The sequence below is a fragment of the Hipposideros armiger genome, unplaced genomic scaffold (genome assembly GCF_001890085.2).
Source record: "Hipposideros armiger isolate ML-2016 unplaced genomic scaffold, ASM189008v1 scaffold_128, whole genome shotgun sequence".
Lineage (NCBI taxonomy): Eukaryota > Metazoa > Chordata > Mammalia > Chiroptera > Hipposideridae > Hipposideros > Hipposideros armiger.
The window spans coordinates 1,445,568-1,465,655 of record NW_017731478.1 but is presented as its reverse complement, the minus strand read 5'-3'; the positions used below and the strand labels follow the sequence as shown (position 1 = coordinate 1,465,655).

At 39.2% G+C, this 20,088-nt stretch overlaps 1 protein-coding gene across 3 annotated transcripts; it reads left to right on the top strand.

Moving 5' to 3' along the window:
• Window positions 1-39: 39 nt before the first annotated feature.
• On the top strand, window positions 40-18,077 carry GTF2H3 (general transcription factor IIH subunit 3). Of its 3 annotated transcripts, none has more exons than XM_019649037.1 (13): window positions 40-129; window positions 2,948-3,027; window positions 8,273-8,379; window positions 9,814-9,980; window positions 11,380-11,442; window positions 12,329-12,358; window positions 12,497-12,525; window positions 14,268-14,342; window positions 15,109-15,162; window positions 17,073-17,141; window positions 17,540-17,675; window positions 17,778-17,814; window positions 17,900-18,040. In XM_019649037.1, exons 1-13 carry the CDS (start codon window positions 117-119, stop codon window positions 17,967-17,969), a joined length of 930 nt encoding a protein of 309 aa, XP_019504582.1. In that variant the 5' UTR covers window positions 40-116; the 3' UTR covers window positions 17,970-18,040. The 3 variants fall into 3 exon arrangements, with proteins under 3 accessions (XP_019504582.1, XP_019504583.1, XP_019504581.1); XM_019649036.1 differs by lacking the exon at window positions 40-129 and adding an exon at window positions 1,348-1,542 and having other exon boundaries at window positions 17,900-18,077; XM_019649038.1 differs by lacking the exons at window positions 40-129; window positions 17,540-17,675 and adding an exon at window positions 1,336-1,542 and having other exon boundaries at window positions 17,900-17,942.
• Window positions 18,078-20,088: the final 2,011 nt, after the last annotated feature.

The following is a 20,088-nucleotide window of genomic DNA, read 5'->3' as shown; positions in this document are numbered from 1 at the left end:
GGTGTCTGGGTCAAACCGCCTCCTGCGTCACTCGGCAGCGCCGGAAGTTGGAGTGCGCCACATCCGGGATGCTCCGCTGACTGCTTTTGGCGCTGCGCTGAGGAACCCGGGCCATCATGGTGTCAGACGGTGAGGGCCGCGCCGGAGGCACCCGGACCCCGGGGCTGTACCAACTGGGCCCGGCCAGGCTCGGTCAAATGGAGTATATGTTTTGGGCTGGATATTTGGTCTTTAGAGGAGTAACGAATGTATTCATTCATTCGTTCAGTAAATATTTTTGGATCCCCTCCTGTGTGCCAGGCGTTATTTGTTGTTCGTTCTGGGGAATACAGCACAGGACAGAATAGGCCCTCGTGGAGGTTGCGGTCTAGTGGGTGAGACAGACAAATAAGCAAGTAAATAAAAATTTCGAAGGGGGACAAAGAACTATGAAAACAATATAATGGGATGATGTGGTAGATGGTGATTAAGTGTTGATTGAGGAGGAGCTACTTTAGATAGTTGTCCAGGGAAGACCAGTAATAAAGAAACTGAGCCAAATGACTATGCAAAGGCCCCTGGCAAGTTGAGCCAGTACTTTACAATGAGAAGACAGAAAGAGGGAACCTGGGGGAGGAGGAAGGTGGAGCGTCTTTCACTCATCCGTTATCCTACCAGTTATAGAGCCTGATGTCTTAAGAAGAAAAAAGAGGCCAGGGTGACCCCGGCAACGTAAGCGAGAGGGATAAGATCAGAGGGCTAGCCAGGTGCAGCGCCCTTGCGGGCCATGGTTAAGAGCTCGAGCTTTATTTTTAAGTGTAATACAAAGCTTTTCTAGGGTTTTAAGGGAGTATTGTGGTCTAACATAAAATTGTAAAGATTTGGCTGCTGCGTGGAAAATGGACTGTGGGAAACAAGAATAGAAATAGATCTGTGCGCAGGCTGTAATAATTGCCCATGCTTTCTTTATCTGTTTCAATCCATACCCCTACCCTGGGAGGGAGGCAGACCTGGCAAGGCCCCCCGTGTACCAATGAGGAGGTAGAGACCCAGAGAAGGAAATTCCCAGGGCATTGCATGTGTACGAATACACACCTCTCGTCCTTTCATTAGGCTTTTTTTTTTTTTCTAATAGGAATTTTGTTGGGGAACAGTATGTTTTTCCAGGACCCATCAGCTCCAAGTCAAGTCGTTGTCATGGAGGGCGCAGCTCCGCGACCCATGTGGGAATCGAACCAGCAACGTTGGTGTTATGAGCCTGCGCTCTAACCACCTGGCCTAACCAGCCTCTCCTCATCAGGAGTCTTGATAGTAGCAAGGCATGGATGGCCCAAGAATTGTGGGGTGGGGCCTGATGGAGAATATGGCCAAAGGCTTAAGGACTTATGGGTAGCGGAATGAGGGCCCATGGGAGACACAGTCTTTAAGTGCTGCTTCTGTGCTAGGCACTTCGTTGTGTGATTTACATGTGTTCTTTCATCCCAGGATTAGCGAAAAACCCTCATTCTTCAAGGAGTCCGCATCCTGGTGGGCAGGGTTGGGAAGAGATAGAAACAACCAACGGTAAAAGGAGGGAGTGAGTCCTGTCGGTACTGTGGGTGGTCAGAACGAGGCAGTGGGGCTTTCAGCAGTCTCAGCCTTTACAGTCCAGCAGACCTGTCTTCAGAGCAGGGCACCGGCTTTGCCACTTGCTAGCAGGCCATGTGACTTAGAGCAGGTTCCTTTCATTTGCAAAATAGGAATACCGTATTTCATCTAGCCTAAGACAATATTGATGATGAATTGTGCTTTTATGTAATAAACAGAAAATGCTGCCAGTCTTAGTCGTGAGACACCTGATGTCAGCACCTGTTCAATGTTAAAAAAAAAAAAGGGGGTACATCTTGTAATTGATGAAAGATGGCACTGCTTTGTCCCTCGCTGGGTAGTTGTCGGCATGGAATGGGATGATAGGATTCTATGTGCCGGGGCCTGAGCAGAAGAGGCTGATATTCCTGTAGTCCTGAGATGGGGGAGCCAGGACCTTTTGGAAGACCTGGGGAGGTCTTTTGAAGATGGGTAGTATCGGTTTGAGGTCTTGAAGAGTAAACAGGATTTGGATATGTAAACAGAAGTAAAAGATGGGGTGGGAATGATCCTGATATAGGAGCCCCGGAATTGCAAGAAGGAAGGTACAGGGGAGGAAATGCATCATTACCTTTTGCTATTAAACGAGCATGTGCTTAAGGGTTCATATATCTGTTAACCTCAGTTAGAGCGTAGGCTCCTTGAGGATGTGGACACAGTATGCGCAACACCTAACACTGGTACTCAGTGTGTTTGTTGAGTGACTAACGTGTTAAGTTAGCCTGTTTAGTTATATCTGTGTTTGAAGAGCAGCCTAATTTCTTTTCACAGTAAAATATTCTTTACATAGGAATTAGTTTTCCCTCTTGTTTTTTCACCTTTTTAAAAATTGATTCCTAATCATAGCTGGCCTTGCTGCTAGATGATTTGATGGACTTGGGGCCAAATGGATTCCTGTGTTCCCTTTAGCACCCCCACCCTGCTCCCCGAAATTCTACTACTGGTGGTTCTTAGTACTGGTTTATCAGTGCCTTCTATTGTTGATCAGGCAAATATCTTTGGGTTCATTTGGTAGATATTTATTCAGTATCCTCTATGGCTAGGCAATATTCTAGGAATAGTGGGGGGATAAGCAGTGACATAACAGACAAAAAGCCCCGTTCATGGAGCTCCCATGCTATTGATGAAAGATGCAGTGGTACACAAAGCAGGCAACAGCTTGCTAAGGACCCCCAGAGCTTTAAATCTTTAAAAGAACTTGGCCTTTTGTTCATCTCGCGCTTGTAGGATCAGAAACATATAAAGGCTTGTAGTGGTTCTTGCTCTGGATTTAATTTATGGATTGAGCATGTTAGCTTTGATCCATGAGGCTAATGCTTTTTATTTTCGTTAATATTTTCAGAAGATGAATTGAACCTTCTAGTTATCGTCGTTGATACCAACCCAATTTGGTGGGGAAAGCAAGCATTAAAGCAATCTCAGGTAAGATTGCTTGAGGAGGCCTTTGGATAATTCTGGTTAAACAATATATGTTCATGTTGCTTTTTGAAAAACAGCTTTAGTAAGGTATAACTTGCATACCATAAAATTTACTCATCATAATGTGCAATTCAATGATTTTTTAGTAAAAACCACAATAAAGTTGTGTAACCATCACTACATTTCTGTTTTAGAACATTTTTATCACCCCAAAAAGTTCCCTCGTGCCTATTTATAGTCAGTCGCTGCTTGCAGACAGCCACTTCTTCTCTATATTGCTTTTTCTGGACATTTCAGAATGATTTCATGCAATATTTGGTCTTTAAAGAAAACCTTTCTATTTTGAAATATTTTGTTTTGAAATGAATACAGACTCAACAGGAAGTGATACAAAATGGTACAGAGAGGACGCATGTGCCCTGCCCCAGCTAACCCCAATGGTAACATCTTAACATAACTAGTACGGTAGTGAAACCAGGAAATTGACCTCAGTACGTTCTTCAGACCACGTTCAGATCACAACAGTTTTACAGCCGCTAGGGTGTGTATGTGTAACTCTGTGCAGCCTTATCACATGTACAAGTTTGTGTAACCATCACCAGTCAAGATACAGAGCTGTTCCATCACACATCAGAGTTTTTTGTGTTCTCTTTATAATTGCTACACTTTTATAGTCCCCAGTCCCTAGTTCACTTATGTCTTCTGTGAAAAATTTTACATTGAAAATTTTAATCCATTTTGAGTTAATTTTTTTAATAAGCTGTGAGGTTTGGGTTGAGGTTCGTTTTTCTTGCGTATGGATGTCCAGTTTCTGTAGCACTGTTTTGGAAGATTACCCGTTTTCCACTGAAGTGCTTTTGCAGCTTTGTCAAAAATAAATGTGTGCGTTTATTTCTGGGTACGCTGTCTGTACCATTGATCTGTGTGTCTTTCCCTCCACCGTACCACACACTGTTAATTACTGTAGCTATATAATCAGTCTTGAATTTCAGTAGGCTGATTCCTCCCACTTTATTCTTCTTTTTTCAAAATCATTTATAACTATTCTAGTTCCTTTAGCTTTCTGCATAAATTTTAGAATGAGCTTGTCCATGTCTGCAAAAAGATCTTGCTGGGATTTTGATAAGTTGTGTTAAACCTGTATATCACTTTGAGGGGAATTGACAGCTTTACTGTGCTAAGTCTTCCAATCCACAAGTAAAGCACCTCTCTGTTTATTTAGATCTTTGATTTCTTTCATCAGTGTTTTATAGCTTTCATCAGATAAGTCCTATATATGTTATGTAGGTTTATGCCTAAATGTTCTTTTTTTTAAGCACTTATAAATGGATGGTGTGTTTTTAATTTGGTTTCTAAATGTTTGATATTAGTATATAGAAATGTGATTGATTTTTGTGTGTCGATCCTGTATCCTGAGACCTTGTTGAACTCACTTATTAGTCCTAGCAGTGTTTTTGTAGCTTCTTTGGGATTTTCTACATAGACAGTCATGCTATCTGCAAATAGACACAGGTTTGTTTTTTTGTTTTTTTCAATGCATATACCTTTAATTTCCTTTTCTTGCTTTATTGTACCGGTTAGGTCTTTGAGTACCATGTTCAATGAGAGTGATGACAGTGCACATCCTTACCTTATTCCTGATCTTGGAAAAGCATTCAGTTTTTCACCATTAAGTATGATGTTAACTGTAGATTTTTTGTAAGTGCTCTTTATAAGTTGAGGAAGTTCTTTTCTCTTCCTAGTTAGCTTAGAGATTTTTATCATGAATGGATGTTAAATTTTGTCAAATGATCTTTCTGCATCAAATAGTGATTTTTCTTCTTTAGCCTGTCAGTATGGTGGATTACATGGATTGGTTTTCAGATCTTGAACCATCCTTGCATTCCCACAAGAAACCCTACTTGGATTCAATTTGCTAATATTTTGTTCAGGATTTTTGTATCTATGTTCATGAGAGATATGGTCTGTTGTTTCCTTTTTCTTTTTTGTACTGTCTTTGGCTGATTTTGTCATAAGGGTGATAGTGGCTTCATAAAATGAAATGGGAAGTGTTCTCTTCTGCTTTTGTGGAAGAGATTATTTAGAATGGGTGTCAGTTCTTATTTGGTACAATTCTCCAGTGAAATTGTCTGGGCCTGGATGTTGCTTTTGCTTTTTTTGGGAGGTTTAAGCTACGAATTACATTTTTAAAATAGTTATTAAAGTATTTGAGTGATTTTTTTTTCATGTTGGATGAGTTTTGATACTATGTAGACTTTTGATTTTGGCTTTTTTCACTTAGTGTAATTTTTTTTTTTTTTAAGATTTTATTGGGGAATTGGGGGAGGGGAACAACGTTGGGGAATCAGGGAAGGGGAACAGACAAGTTGCTGTCCTTTTGTTCTTCAGTCTAGTTGTGGAGGACGTCGCTTCACTGGCCCGTGTTGGTATTATCATTGCGCTCTTCCCGGATCAGGTAGTTGCTCGCTGGCCATTGGATGGCCGCTCACGGCGGCTCACCGCAGCTCTCACTGGTTGCTGGCCGCTCACAGTAGCTTATGGGAGCCCACTGCAGCAGGGGCTGCAGCCTATGCCGTCGTGGGCGACTCACAGCAACCCAGCTCCAGGTCAAGATATTGTTCACCATCTTAGCTGTAAAGGGTGCAGTGTCACTGGCCCTCATGTGGGGTCAGAACCCAGACCCTGCTGCTCAGAGCTGGCGTCCCAAGGCAACTCTTAACCAACGCGCCACTCGGCCGGCCCCACTTAGTGTAATATTTTTGAGGTCCATCTGTGTTGTAGCCTGTATTGGGGGTTCCTTTCTGGTACTGCAATATTTTATTGTACAGATATACGTGGAACATCTTGTTTTATGTAGTCATGGACATTTGGCTTGTTTCCACTTTTTGACTATTATGAATAATGCTGACAATTCACAAATAAGTCTTTGTATGGACATGTGTTTGCATTTCTCTTGAGAAGATAGATGCCTACAAGTTGAATGGGTGGCTTACATGGTACGTTTACATTTAACTTTTCAAGATGCGGCCAAACTTTCTGAAACTGGGTACACCATTTTCCATTCCCATCAGTGGTATATGAGAGTTCCAGTTTCTTCACATCCTTGCCAACACTTGTCTGTCTTTTTTATTATACTCATTCTAGTGAGTAGGTAGTAGTATATAGTTGTAGTTTTGATTTACATTTCCCTAATGACTAATGATGTTGAGTCTTTTTTTGTCATATGCTTATTAGCCATTATATATTTACTTTGGTGAAATGTGTATTCATATGTTATGTCCAGTCTTTAAACTAGGCTGCTTATGTTTTTATTATTGAGTTGTGAGAATTCTTTATATTCTGGACACAGTCCTTTATCAAATATATGATTTACAAATATTTTCTCTTGGCCTATGACTTTGTGGCTTGTCTTTTCATTTTCTTAATGGTGTCTTTTTGTAAAACAGCTTTATTGAGATATAATTGACATACAATGAACTGTACATATTTAAACTATTTAATTTGATATGTTTTCTTATATGTATATACATTCATGAAATTGTCACCACTGTAAAAAAATTAACATATAGATCCATCACCCCCAAAAAAAAGTTTCTTTATGTTTCTTTGTAATTTATCCCCCCCACCTCTCTCTGCCTATCTCCACCCTCAGACAACCACTGATCTGCTTTTTGTCACTAGATGAGTTTGCATTTTCTGGATTTTATATAAATAGAATCAAACAGAATGTAGTTGGAGGTTTTGGTCTGGTTTCTTTACTCCGCATAATTATTTTGAGATTTGTCCATTTTGTTACATGAATCAGTAGTTCAATTCCTGTTTTTTTTTTTTTTTTTATCAGCTGAGCCATCCTGCCACCTGTTGGCAGCTCAGTGGCAGCTCAGCTTGGGTGCAGCTCACTGGCCCATGTGGGAATCGAACCAGCGACCCTGTTGCTCAGAGCTTGCGCTCTAACCAACTGAGCCACTCGGCTGGCCCTCAATTCCTTTTTATTTCTGAATAGTATTCCATTGTATGGCTAGACCAGTACATCACTGCATATTACCTTATTACTCTCCAGAAAGTGTCTTACTTTGAACTCTCATTAGTGGTATATGAGAATTCCTTTTTTTTTTTAGCTTTATTGGGGGACAATGTGTTTTTTTCGGGGAACAGTGTGTTTTTCCCAGGACCCATCAGCTCCAAGTCAAGTTGTTGTCCTTCAATCTTAGTTGTGGAGGGCGCAGCTCAGCTCTAAGTCCAGCCGCCATTTTCAATCTAGTTGCAGGGGGCGCAGCCCCATGCAGGAGTTGACCCAGCAACCTTGTTCAACCTTGTTCAGAGCACGTGCTCTAACCAAATGAGCCGCCCGGCTGCCCGTTTTTTTTTTTTTTTCTTTTGTACACGAGATGCTCTCTTTCCATATTTTTATCTTTTGCAAATATGATATACCAAAAAAAGTTATCTCAATTTACTTTTAGTGTATTTGATGGCCCATTGTATTTCTCCCTTAGGGCATTGTCCATTTTTCTCTTTAGGTGTTCTTTTTCTTTAATTATGATTTGTGGATACTCTTTATATTAAAAGGAAAACCCATTGCCTGTCATATGTTGTAATTACTTTTTTCTAGTTTGTAATTTGTCTATCACTTTTGTTTATAGTCTTTTTTTTTGCCATATAGACATTTTAATAGATTTGTTTTACTTTTTTTTTTAATAGAGTGAAATTTATCACCATTTTATTTTCTGCTTGAGGTATTCTTTGCTTTAAGAGAAACTTGCTTTATTCCAGGATTATAAAAATATTCACCTATACTTTTTAGTAATATTAGTACTTGTGAGAGTGTAGCCTTCATGAAAGAAGAGATATAACACACAACAGGTGCTCAGCATACTTAGTGAATGGATGAGTTGAACGCTTTTACAAATTACCAGTGTAATCTGTATGTATTAATTATGTACTCCATGTGTAGCAATAGTTGGCTTGTAATTTTATGACAGAAGATGTGACATGTTTGCTATTCATAAGTGGTATGCAGAAAATATTTGTAGAATATTGTACTGATGTAGAAATGATCTCCTATAAGTAAAATTCGAAAACTATAGTTTTCAAGTGTTTGACTTATGGCTTTGGAGCAGAGAGCTGCTGAGCAATTTTTTTACCAGTGGACAATTGTCTAAAATTTAAATGAAATCTCAATCGTTTCAAGACCTGATGTAGTTATTTGGATGGCTAATTTACCTCTCTAATGTCTTCTGTTTTTCAATAGTTTACTTTATCAAAATGCATAGATGCAGTGATGGTGCTGGGAAATTCTCACTTATTCATGAATCGTTCCAACAAACTTGCCGTGATAGCAAGTCACATTCAAGAAAGGTATGACCATATGATCACTCTACTAGTCAATGTTTAACATTTGTGCGATTTTTTTGCCAGCCAGCATGTACTCTTCCTATCCTGTGCTGCAGAAACATTTTTTTCTGTACCAGCAAGCAATACTCAGCATGGAGAATCAGTACATGTAAACCTTGGTAGGTGTGAATATTGAAAACCTCCTTAGCTGGTGTATAATAGAGTTGCATCATGGGCATATTTGAATTGTTATATAGCTTCAACTGCATCCTCCAGGCAAAACAGAAAAGCACTGGGCGGGCAGCTCCCATCACTGCTGTCCCCGTGGAGCTTCTCCAGGGGCCGGGTGAGACGGGAGGTGTGAGTCCGCTCCCCCTTCGGCCATCTTGGCTCCTGTGTACCTCTCATGGTGTGAATATTTCACTGCCCTGTGTGTGATTTTAGTATTTATAAATAAGGGGTTTTCTTATAGACTTGTTTCCTCAACCCAAGCCAACTACTCCATCTGCTGTTCAGCTGAAGAAACAGTAGCCTTTTCTAATGTTGGTGTAAAACCCAGCTGAGTTAGCGTCACTGCAGGATGGTGACTGGATGAGCAGATAACGGCCATGTGTACAGTAAAGGTTTTCCTGAATACTTTGGACCATATATATGTGTCACGTTACACATTGACTATAGAATCTAATTCCCATGTAAGGTACAGCTTTGTCTTAATTAAATGTCCATCATAGTAGAAATGACTCTCATTTACCAACGTATGTCATATAAAGTTCGGGGATAGTTCTCAGAGTGTCCCGGTTCTTAGAGCCACTTGCTGTGATGTGTCGGAAGAGCCCATGGGCCACCAAAAAAGTGTTCCTACTTCCACCATTGCTATCCATTTTTTCACACAATTGAATGGAAAAGATGATGTTGATTTGATTACGATAACGATGAAAGCCATACCAAAGTTTTCTTTCTCTCTCTCTTTCTCTCTCCTTTCTTTCTAAAAATCACAAATGTGTTTTACATGATTACTATAAAAGTCATGAAACACCAGGGGAATCTTTTCAGAGACCAGATTTCTATTACTGGGGAAGAAATTTACCTCAAGTAATCAACTAGGAGCAAGGTTGAATTTTGTATGAATCTCTTCCAGTTGTCATCTGAGAAAGTAGAGTGACAACCCCCTGGAGTATCTCAAGAGCCTATAACCCAATATCCTCTGTTTCCTCTCATTTTTTCAGAAAACAGTGGAATCATTAAAACATTCGGTGGTGGTTGACTCGTGTTGCCAATTGGCCTATTTTACACATTTAAAAAAAAATGAAATTTATTATAGAATCTTAGGAGCCCAGCATTGGTGTGGGTTTTATTTTCTCTGCTGAATTTCGCTTTGATGTTTAATGAGGGCACTGAGTCTTGGTGTAACTAGTTTGTTTGTTTTTTCTCCCCCACCCCACCCCACCTCCGTTTCAGTCGATTCTTGTATCCTGGAAAGAATGGCAGACTTGGAGACCTCTTCGGGGATCCTGGCAACCCTCCTTCTGAATTTAATCCCTCAGGAAGTAAAGATGGAAAATATGAGTTGTTAACGGCAGCAAATGAAGTCATTGTTGAAGAGATTAAAGATCTAATGACCCAAAGTAATAGCTTTTTTCCCCCATTGTTGTTATTTTACAAATGGAGTTGAATGTGGAGGTCCTTGAGGTTTTACATACAAAGACCTGAGCTTCTTGCTGCTATCTCCTTGCTTCTCTTTTTTAAAATTGTTTCCACCAATGTCTTTGCCTGATTTGCCTGACGGCTACAGCATTTGACACTGTTCACCAGCCTCTACTTTTTGAAACACATTCTTTAGCTGCAAAGGATATCCTGTTGACCTGGTTTTCCTCTTTTTTGGACCATTTTTTCTTCTATTTCTGACTTTTCCTTCATCTTGTCCCTTAAAAAAGACGTATTTTTTATTTTGCATGTTATTTTCCTCCACTGCATGTCCTCGTCCACGCTTGTCTTTAATTATCATTTGTGTATGAACACTTCCCACTCGTCTCTAATTCAGCCTTTTTTCCAAGCTGCAGACATTGCCTCTTGAGTGTCCCTCAGTATCAATAACGTGCCCAGACTAGTTTCATTATCTTGTCCCTTCAGTTACACTAGCAAAAACAGTGTTCGCGACCTTTCCCGGTGACGGTGGTGGTGGGTTTGTGTGTGGGGGGCAGTCTGCTCCTGGACCAGCTGCAGGCCCTGTTCTGGTGGGGTGTCCATCTGGGCTCCCTACCCTTAAGCTGTAGGTTTACAATTTTGATTTTATTAAGAGTGACTTTTCACCCAAGGCTCAAACAAGTTGCAGACTTGGTCTGCTTGCCACAACCAGAGGAGTTTCTCTAGTCTTCTCAGCTGCCGGGCAGCTCTCTGAGGGGAACCGGCTGGAGGAGGAGGTGGGCAAGGAGAACAGGGAAGCTTAGATCCTGGCCAGGGGCCACCTTCCCACCTGCCTACAGTTACACGAGACCTTTTGTCTACTTCAATCATGGATAAACCTGAATTTTTCCAAATTATGCCAAGATTTTTTTTTTAAGAAAGGAAAAAACTATTAAAATTGTAATACTCAATCTATACCAATAATAAAAGATGAATACAAGTCACGTTTGCCAAGATATTTCTTATTTGTTTTTTATTGTAAAATACATGTAACATAAAATTGACCATTTTAACCATTTTTTAAGTATACCGCACAGTGGCATTAAGTATATTCACATATTGTACCAACGCCACCACTATCCATCTCTAGGACTTTTCCATCATCCCAAACTGAGCTTTGTGCCCATTAAACACATCCCCAGCCATCCCAGCCCCTGACCACCAGGATATTTTAAATTGAGAAAATGTTTTAAAATTGCTTATTGAAGAGTTATGCTAGTTTTAAACCTAACAGTTTGAAAATGTCTGATTTCCTTCACGAAGAATGCTTTGGTTTGAAATGGTTTTTTGTCCAAGAAAATACCTAAAAATTTTCTCTTTAATTTTTTTTTATTATTTTAGGTGACATAAAGGGTCAAAATACAGAAACTCTGCTGGCAGGATCCCTGGCCAAAGCTCTTTGCTGTATCCTTGGAGTTTCAGACATTCAGAAGGCGTCTTCTGGGACAAACATGTCTTAACTTGTGGTATTTTTTAGAACACATTTAGATATGTCCATAGTAATGGAAGACATCAGAGCATTCTAAAATGCTGACTTAGAAATGTTTGTAAGACAAGCTGAAATGCGTATAATGAGAAAACTCTAGTTTCTCTAGTATGTCCTTCTGCTCACGATTCTTCAGGGTGTTTCCTTGTTTCTTATTTAGACAAACTGGGGAGTTGTTTTTTTTGTGTTTTTTTTCCCCCCATTTACCTTGAGTTGGGAGCCATGTTTGATTATAAAAGCCATTTGCTGACCGTGATGATTACTAAATGAGTGACTTTGTCCACAAGGCAGCGGGTTATTTTGCACTTAGCATAGAGTCCACAGCACCTTTCTAAGCATTTTAACGTTGTGTGTGTGTGTGATGTTTTTTCCCAGTCATATGTCATCGAATTGTTTTGGATGGTATTGATGGATTCCTCTGTTTTAGACTTCGATGGCGGTGCCTGATCACCTGTGTGTGACTTTCAAGTTCATTATCTCACTTGATTGACTTACTGGTCCTTGTGGTCCCAGTAGTTAAATCTAGGATGTGGTGGATAATAGAAAAATCAGATCTTGGGCATTTTAATTTTCTGGGACAAAGATATTTTGGTCAGGTTAGAAAGCCCAGTTGATTACAATTACTGATTAGAAACCCCCCAGGCTCTTGTTTTGTGTGTTTATCATGGTAAATGGAGCATTCTGTTTTTATTTTAGCTAGTGGACGCTGGGTTTATTTAACTAAAATTTGAGGTTATTTTACTGTTTACTATCAATATTTATTTAAAATAATATTTTAATATTCCTTAATGCCAAGAAAATAAGACATTCATAGAATGAACAAGGAGATTAAAGGTAGGAGCCTACATTTTTCTATGAGACGAATCCTAATTTTACTACTGTCACGTGGTGGACTGTTTAAAATTGGTTAGAAAACCTTATAATATGTTTAATAAGATTCAGTCAAATTATAATGTTTTTATTTCTTTATAGATAATCAGGAAATGAAGTCAAGGATTTTGGTAAGATTAAAAAAAAATCAATACTATGTTAATATTGCCAACTATAGTCAATTAGAAAACATAATGGGAAATAAGACCCATTTATAATAGAAGCAATAAATACTGAATATCCAGAATTAGTTAACAAGCAAAGTGTAACACTGATTATGTTGAAAAACTAAAATTCTGAGAGACTTAGAAGAATTGAATAAGTGGAGAGCCATATTTTATTCTCAGATGTTAGTTTTTCCAAACTAAACTGTAAATTTAGTATAAACTCAGAACATTAATGAGACCTTTTTTTTCTAGCAGAGTAGGGGGATTTAAGAAATTCAACAGTTTATCTGGAAAAAATAGATTAACGAGACTAGCCAGGAGCTTTCTGACAGAGAATAAAGTAGGAACTGACTCCATTAGGCATTCAGACATATTCTCAAGTCCAGAAAGAGTGTGGTTTTGGCATGGCAGGAGGCAAACAGAAAATGGAAGCCTGGAGTCCAGAAATAAAACCAAGCACCTGGGGAAGTTTGACTTGTGATAAAGGAAGGACTTCAAACTAGTGGAAGGAAAATGGATTATTCAATAAAAGGTGTGGGCCAATTGGTCGGCCATCTGGGGAAAAACAAAGCTGGATACCCATCTCATTGCTTACACCTAAATACATTCTACTAAAGAGCAAGTAGTTCACTGTAAAAATTCAAGTCATAAAAGCACTAGAAGAAAACGTCTGTTTCTAATCTTGGGTTGGTGAGCACCTTGATGTGAAACTTTGAAACCATAATGTGACGCTTTAAAAGAAAGCTTAAGGTCTCAAATAAATAAATAACCTTCCCCTCCCCCCTTCATCCCCCAAAAAGGACAAAACAAAACTATTAGGAAAATGTATGTTCAGCATGGCTACCTGGCAGAGGATTAATATATTATTTCTAAAGTAAAAAAGAGCTTCTATAAATTAATTTTTTAAAGTCAAGGCTAAAGAAACAGGTAGAAAGGAGCAATCTGCAAGAGAAGAAATGGAAATGATTGGTTAACATTGGGAAATGCATTCATTCCCATTGTTTGCTTCTTGCTCAGAACAAATGAAAGCCTGGCAGTTCCCAGGGTTGATGGCAAATGCTGGGGGCTGGTTTTTCCCTTGCATCCCTGATGGGAGGATACATTGGTATAGCTTTTCTAAAAGACAGCTTGGTAATGTGTATCAAGATGAAATGTACGTACACTTAAGGAATCTCACTGATAATTCTAGGAACTAATGGAGAGTTGTGCAAAGGGTATGATTGTGTTCATCAGAGTATTGTCTAAAATGGAGGATTGGAAGTTGCTTAAATATCCTCTCTAGATAATTGGGTAAATAGTGGAATTCTGAAGTCAGCACGAAGGGTGACACACATCCAAATTTATTGACATAAGATTTTTTCCTCCCAGATATCATGGACTGAAAAAGCAGGTTGCAGAGCACTAGATAGGATCATCGTGTGTGTGTGTGTGTGTGTGTGTGTGTGTGTGTGTGTGTGTGTGTGTTGGGTGTGAATGTAGGTACATATTCACATAGGTGTTCTCTAGAAGCTATTAACAAGAATTATCTCTTGAATGGCATTTGGGGGACATTTTCCTAGCTATCTTTACACTTTTAGGTATTTTTTGACGATAACTAGGTAGACAAGTTAGAATAGTGTCGGTTGTAGTTTGCAGTCTATCATGAGGACGTTTGCGTGAGTCCTAGGCCGTGCCTGCAAGGTGTTCACACTGGATGTGATTCTCAGGTGATCAAGGCCGCAGAGGACAGTGCACTACAGTACATGAACTTCATGAATGTCATCTTCGCAGCACAGAAGCAGGTGAGTGGCGAGCTTTCTTTTTAAAGAATATTTGTTTCATAATGAAGGAATTCATTTCATTTTCTTTGAATGACCTACTTAGAGAAGTACTCTGACCAAATAGCCTTATGAATGAATTCAGAATCTGGAATCCATATTTTGTAGTAATTTCTCCAGCCCTGAACCCCTGGATCTGATGAGTCCCCTGAAAGGTGTGCACTCATACACAGTTTTGGATTTAGTTTCACGGTATTCACGTGACCCCGTTTAGTCCGTCCTTGAACCTCAGGCTAAGAATCTCTGGTTCAGCTTGCCGCCCCCCTTGCCTCGATTTCTCTCTCTCTGCTTTTGGGAGCTCTTGTAAAGATTTGATATTTTTACTCTGCAAATAACAAGTGCTCAGATGAATTATCACTAATACATTTTCTTCTTTGATATGTCAAAAAAAGAGAACTTTCTTAAAACTTCAGTTTTCACCGAAAGTGCTATAGTTCTATATAATATTCTCCATCTTGGAGTGGCAGTATGATGTGAAAAGACCATGGGCCTTTTGGGGACAGGCAGACGGGGGTGGGGGTGACAGCACTGCCTTCCCTTGGCTCTGTGACCCGGCCCAGCCAAGGCCTGGGTTGCTTCAGCTGCAAAATGCTAATCAAATATCTACCTTGCACAGTTATTACGCATATTAAATAAGTCATTGAAAAAATAGAGCCTGGCACATAGTAGGTTCTTAGCATAAGATAGCTGTTATTGTATTCCTATAATACTTTTGGAATGTTCATTTCAGAATATTTTGATCGATGCCTGTGTTTTAGACTCCGATTCAGGACTTCTCCAGCAGGTATGTCTTAAATGCTCGGTGTGGGCATCTATAAAAGCATGGTGTGTTCTGTACCTATTGTTAAATGCCTTTCACCAGTCTTCACACATATTTAGGGATTAGCCTGGGTGATGGTACACATTAGAGAACTAACATCTCTCTGGTCCCTTCACGTTTTTAAATATTTTACATGACTTGATTGACTTTGTAAGAGTGATTCACACATTAAATAAAGCAAATTCAAGCAACACAGAAAAGTATTTTTGAAAAGGGTTAAAAAAAATTCTTTTATCCAAAAATTACGTTTGTTGATATTAGGTAAACAGAATGACAGCTCTGTACATAGATACAGATGGAAGAATAAAACACTGAGCAGAGAATTTTATAAAAATAGGATCGTACCCCAGATCTGTGCTGTCCTACATGGTAGGCATATGGCTTTGGAGCCCTTGAAAGGAGTCTGGTCTGAATTAAGATTTGCTGTAGGTGTAAAATACACACAGAATTTCAAAGACTTCGTATGAAAAACAGAATGTCAAATATCTTATTGATGATTTTTGTATCGATTACATGTTAAAAATGATAATATTTGGATATATTAAGTTAATTGAAATGGTATTAAATATTTATCTTTTTCCTTTTTTATGTGGCTAGAAAATTTTAAATTACATGTGTTGTTTGTGTTATATTTCTATTGGATAGCAATGTTAGATGTTGCATTTTAACCAAAGGTGTGAAACTGAATTTTACTTTAACCAAAAAGAAAAAAAAAATGGAAGACTGAAGAAATTGCCGAATTTTTTAGAAATGCTTTTTGAACACAAGAAATATTATTTCCTGAAAGATCATTTAAAAGTACAAAACTGCAGAAAACCTCAAGTTACTCCTGGAGGTGAGGAGTGGGGAAGGGAGATAGAATCGGAAAGTATACCCAGTTTCAAAGGTTCTGGAATTGTCCTGTTTTTTAAGCTTAATGGTAGGTACATGGTGTTTTCTGGGAATGTGCAATAATATAACCACTCTGAAGAACAATCCGAAACGTCCTCAGAAAGTTAAACAGAATTACCATATGACCCAGCAATTCCATTCTTCGACATGTATCCAAGAGAAATAAAATGTGTTTACACAAAAAATTGTACATGAATATTTACACCTGCACCATTCATAATCGCCAAAAAGTAAAAACAACCCAGATGTCCACCAAGAGATGAATGGATAAACAAATCGGTCCATTTATACAGTGGAATATGATTTGGTCATAAATAGAAATGAAGCGCTGACATTTGCTTCAGTGTGGATGAAACTTGACAACATGATGCTGAGTGAAGGAAGCCAGACACAAAAGGCCACATATTGTAAGAATCCATATATGAAATGTCCAGAATATGCAAATCCATAGAGACAGAAAGCAGATTAGTGGTTGCCAGGGGCTGGGGGAAGGAGGGATGGAGAATGACGGATTAGTGGGTACAGGTTTCTTTTTGGGGTGATGAGAATGTTCTAGATATTGGTGAGAGTTGCACAACTTTGAATATACTAAAAAGCAGGGAATTGTACACTTCCTTATTTTAAAGGGAGAATTTTATGGCATGTGAATTATATCTCAAAGCCATTGTTAAAAAATGTAATGAAAATGAATAAACAATAAAAATTTCTCAGTAGCAGATAAAGAGGAGAAAGGGCATGTACTGGCCTACACTCTAGTCTCCAAAGAGTGAAAGGGCTTGCGCCAAGGGGAAAAGTCAGATTTGGACATCTTGAAAGGTAGCTGGAAGTTTCTGGTCCTCACTCACTCTGGGAAAACATTCTCTTTTAATTTGCTGTGTCACATCCTCCACTCCTTTGGAGACCTGAACAATGGTTGGTCAGAATTACATCCCCTGGAAAAGCTGAGTGCTAGTTTGGCAGAGAGCCCTCTGTGTGTCTTGCAGGCTTGTGACATCACAGGGGGACTGTACTTGAAGGTGCCTCAGATATCCTCCCTTCTGCAGTATTTGCTGGTAAGGAAATGTCTGCTGTGAGCCGAATACTTTGAGTCAAGTCAAACCCACTTCCTGGGGGACGAATGGGAACACGATGGCTGATGATAGTAATTGGAAGAAAGGAATAAGTGGGTGACTTGGGTTTCTCAAAGCTGAGAAGGGTAGCCTTCAGATAGTCTTTGAACCCTGTAAGCTGTATGCAGAGTGTTGTATGACTGTTCCCAGAGCAGTGACAGTATGTGGTCAGCAATTGTTGAATGAATAAAAAAACCATTTCTCCATAGACTTAAGGAAATCTTCATTTAGTATTCTCCTTAGCGTTTACTTGATAATTAATGTCTGATAGCTATGTCCTGATTTCTGGGTATTTTTGCCCATTTTTAAAGTAAAATTTCCTTGCCTTTCTTTTTTAACAGTGGGTTTTTCTTCCTGATCAAGATCAGAGATCTCAGTTAATCCTCCCACCCCCAATTCACGTTGACTACCGGGCTGCTTGCTTCTGTCACCGCAATCTTATTGAAATTGGTTATGTCTGTTCTGTGTGCTTGTCAAGTAAGTTCATGGACTGAGTTTTGCTTTTTATCAGTGTTGGAGTAGGGCAGAAAATATCTCAACTGCGTGGTTTTAAACCATCTTTTTTTTTTAAATTTCCAGTATTCTGCAATTTCAGCCCTATCTGCACTACTTGCGAGTAAGTACCTGTGAGGGTGTGTGGCTAGCTCCCGTTTCAGAGATTGAGAGCATTAAAGAGTGTTTTCCTCCCTATATCATTTCAGAACTGCCTTTAAGATTTCTCTACCTCCTGTGCTGAAGTCCAAGAAAAAGAAACTGAAAGTGTCTGTATGATGCTACAATTTTGTGCTCATCTGTTAGAGCTGTTACAGAAATTGTGTGGCGAAGTCTTTGTCAAGAAGGCTCTGAAAATAATACAGATATGTATAAGACAATTTTTAACGAAGTTTCTTATAGGATATATTTCTTAAAAAATCGCATCGTCCTGTACTTCTGGGGGACTGATTTACACGAGGGGGTCATTCTATGCAATATACATACCCTATAATGTTTTCTGACTGATTTTGGTCCGGAAAAGAGGGAGATAGCACACATTTGTGATACTGTTTTTATTTGATGGGAGGATCGTTTGTCAAAGTCAGTCTGTCCTGACTGATTCTAGGCGTTAGAACCTATTGCCCAAGTCTAGGTTCTTACTGTGAAATGTAGGACATGTGATATTTGAACACAGAAAAGTGACTATTTATGGAGTAATGGTGTTAATCAAGAGGGAACACCTTACTTGAATCAACTGTTAACTTCGACAGTAGTCATGTGAGTTCCTTCTTGTCTAAAGATTAGGTTCAGATACTAGCAGTTATTAATGGTTTTGTGTGATGTCAGTACATATTTGGACAAAGATATCCAAATAATAATAATAATAGTTTGTTACAGAATCACTCCAAAACCTGATTTTATTTTATTTTTAAAAGATTTTTATTGGGGAATTGGGGGAAGGGGAACAGACAAGTTGCTGTCCTTTTGTTCTTTAGTCTAGTTGTGGAGGATGTTGCTTAGCTGTAGAGGGCAGTGTCACTGGCCCTCATGTGTGGGATCCAAACCGGGGCCCTCTGGCGTCCCAAGCCAGCTCTTAACCATCGCACCACTCGGCCGGCCCTCCAAAACCTGATTTTAAATGAGTAAGGAGAGTGAGTGCAATAGTCTGGCAGTAACTTTTGTTTCAAAAACAGTTCATTGAAAAATAAAATAAAATAAATGAAAAAAAAAAAGAAAACAAACAAAAAACAGTTGCGTGAAGAGCTCATTTGTGAGTCAACATGTGGGTTCTGGGGGGAACTTCTTGGGGAGAATGGATGCTTTGTAATTGATTGTTGTCCGCAGATAGAATTCTTTCCTTTTTAATAGAGGAAAAGAAAAAAAAAAGCATTAATATTGGAGCACATTCTCTAGAAGCTTTGGACTTAACACTGAAAGCTTCTGTAAATTCAAAAGAAAAGTTATTTGTAATTTCAACAATAAAAATCTTATATTTCTGTGTAGCTTGAAGTTATTCAAAGTCCTTTTAAATTTCAGCATAGTGTAGGAAGAGTCTCCAGGAATGGTGGCTGGTTTGGTTTGTTTTTAAAAGTATATTGACAAATTGTGTATCCAAGCTTGTGTGGCAATAAGATTTAAATTTTCTCTTTACTCCATCTCAGAAACTTAGTCTCATTTAAGTGACTTGGTGTTTGGTTAGATGATTTTGGGTAGATTTTCTATTCTGGAATTATGATTTTGTTAACAAGTACACAAAGATTTTGGTGATCTCTCGGCAAGTATTTGTGAATCCTTGAGTTTCAGAATCTGTCTTTTTAAAATAATATTTAATATTTCACAGGCTAATTAAGTGTAGTGGAAATCATTATTTTTTGTTTGCTTTTAAAGATTTTATTGGGGAATTGGGGGAGGAAACAGACAAGTTGCTGTCGTTTTGTTCTTCATTCCAGTTGTGGAGGACATCGCTTCACTGGCCCATGTTGGTATCATTGCGCTCTTCCCGGGTGAGGCAGTCGCTCGCCAGACATTGGACGGCTGCTCACAGCAGCTCACGCCGCCAGCTGCTCACGGTAGCTTATGGCAGCCCACTGCAGCAGGGGCTGCAACCTAGGTTTCGCTGGCAACTCCCAGCAGCCCAGGTCCAGGTCGAACTCTTGTTCACCATCATAACTGTAGAGGGCCCAGTGTCACTGGCCCTCATGTGGGATCCGAACTGGGGCCCTGCTGCTCAGAGCTCGCGCTCCCAAGCCAACTCTTAACCAACAAGCCATTTGGCTGGCCCAGAAATCACTATTTTAAATCTAGGAAACAAAGCATATATCTAAAAGAAATAACTTCAAGCAAGCTGGTAAGGTTTTTGTTATTTTTCATCTGAAATGTTTTATCTACTGTCTTAGTTCTGTTTAAGTTTTATTTT

Coding starts and splice junctions, on each gene's coding strand:
- GTF2H3 (XM_019649036.1), top strand. CDS start 1,446: ATGTGTTCTTTCATCCCAGGATTAGCGAAAAACCCTCATTCTTCAAGG. Junction 3,028..8,272: donor AAGCATTAAAGCAATCTCAG/GTAAGATTGCTT, acceptor GTTTTTCAATAG/TTTACTTTATCAAAATGCAT. Junction 12,526..14,267: donor AAATGAAGTCAAGGATTTTG/GTAAGATTAAAA, acceptor TGTGATTCTCAG/GTGATCAAGGCCGCAGAGGA.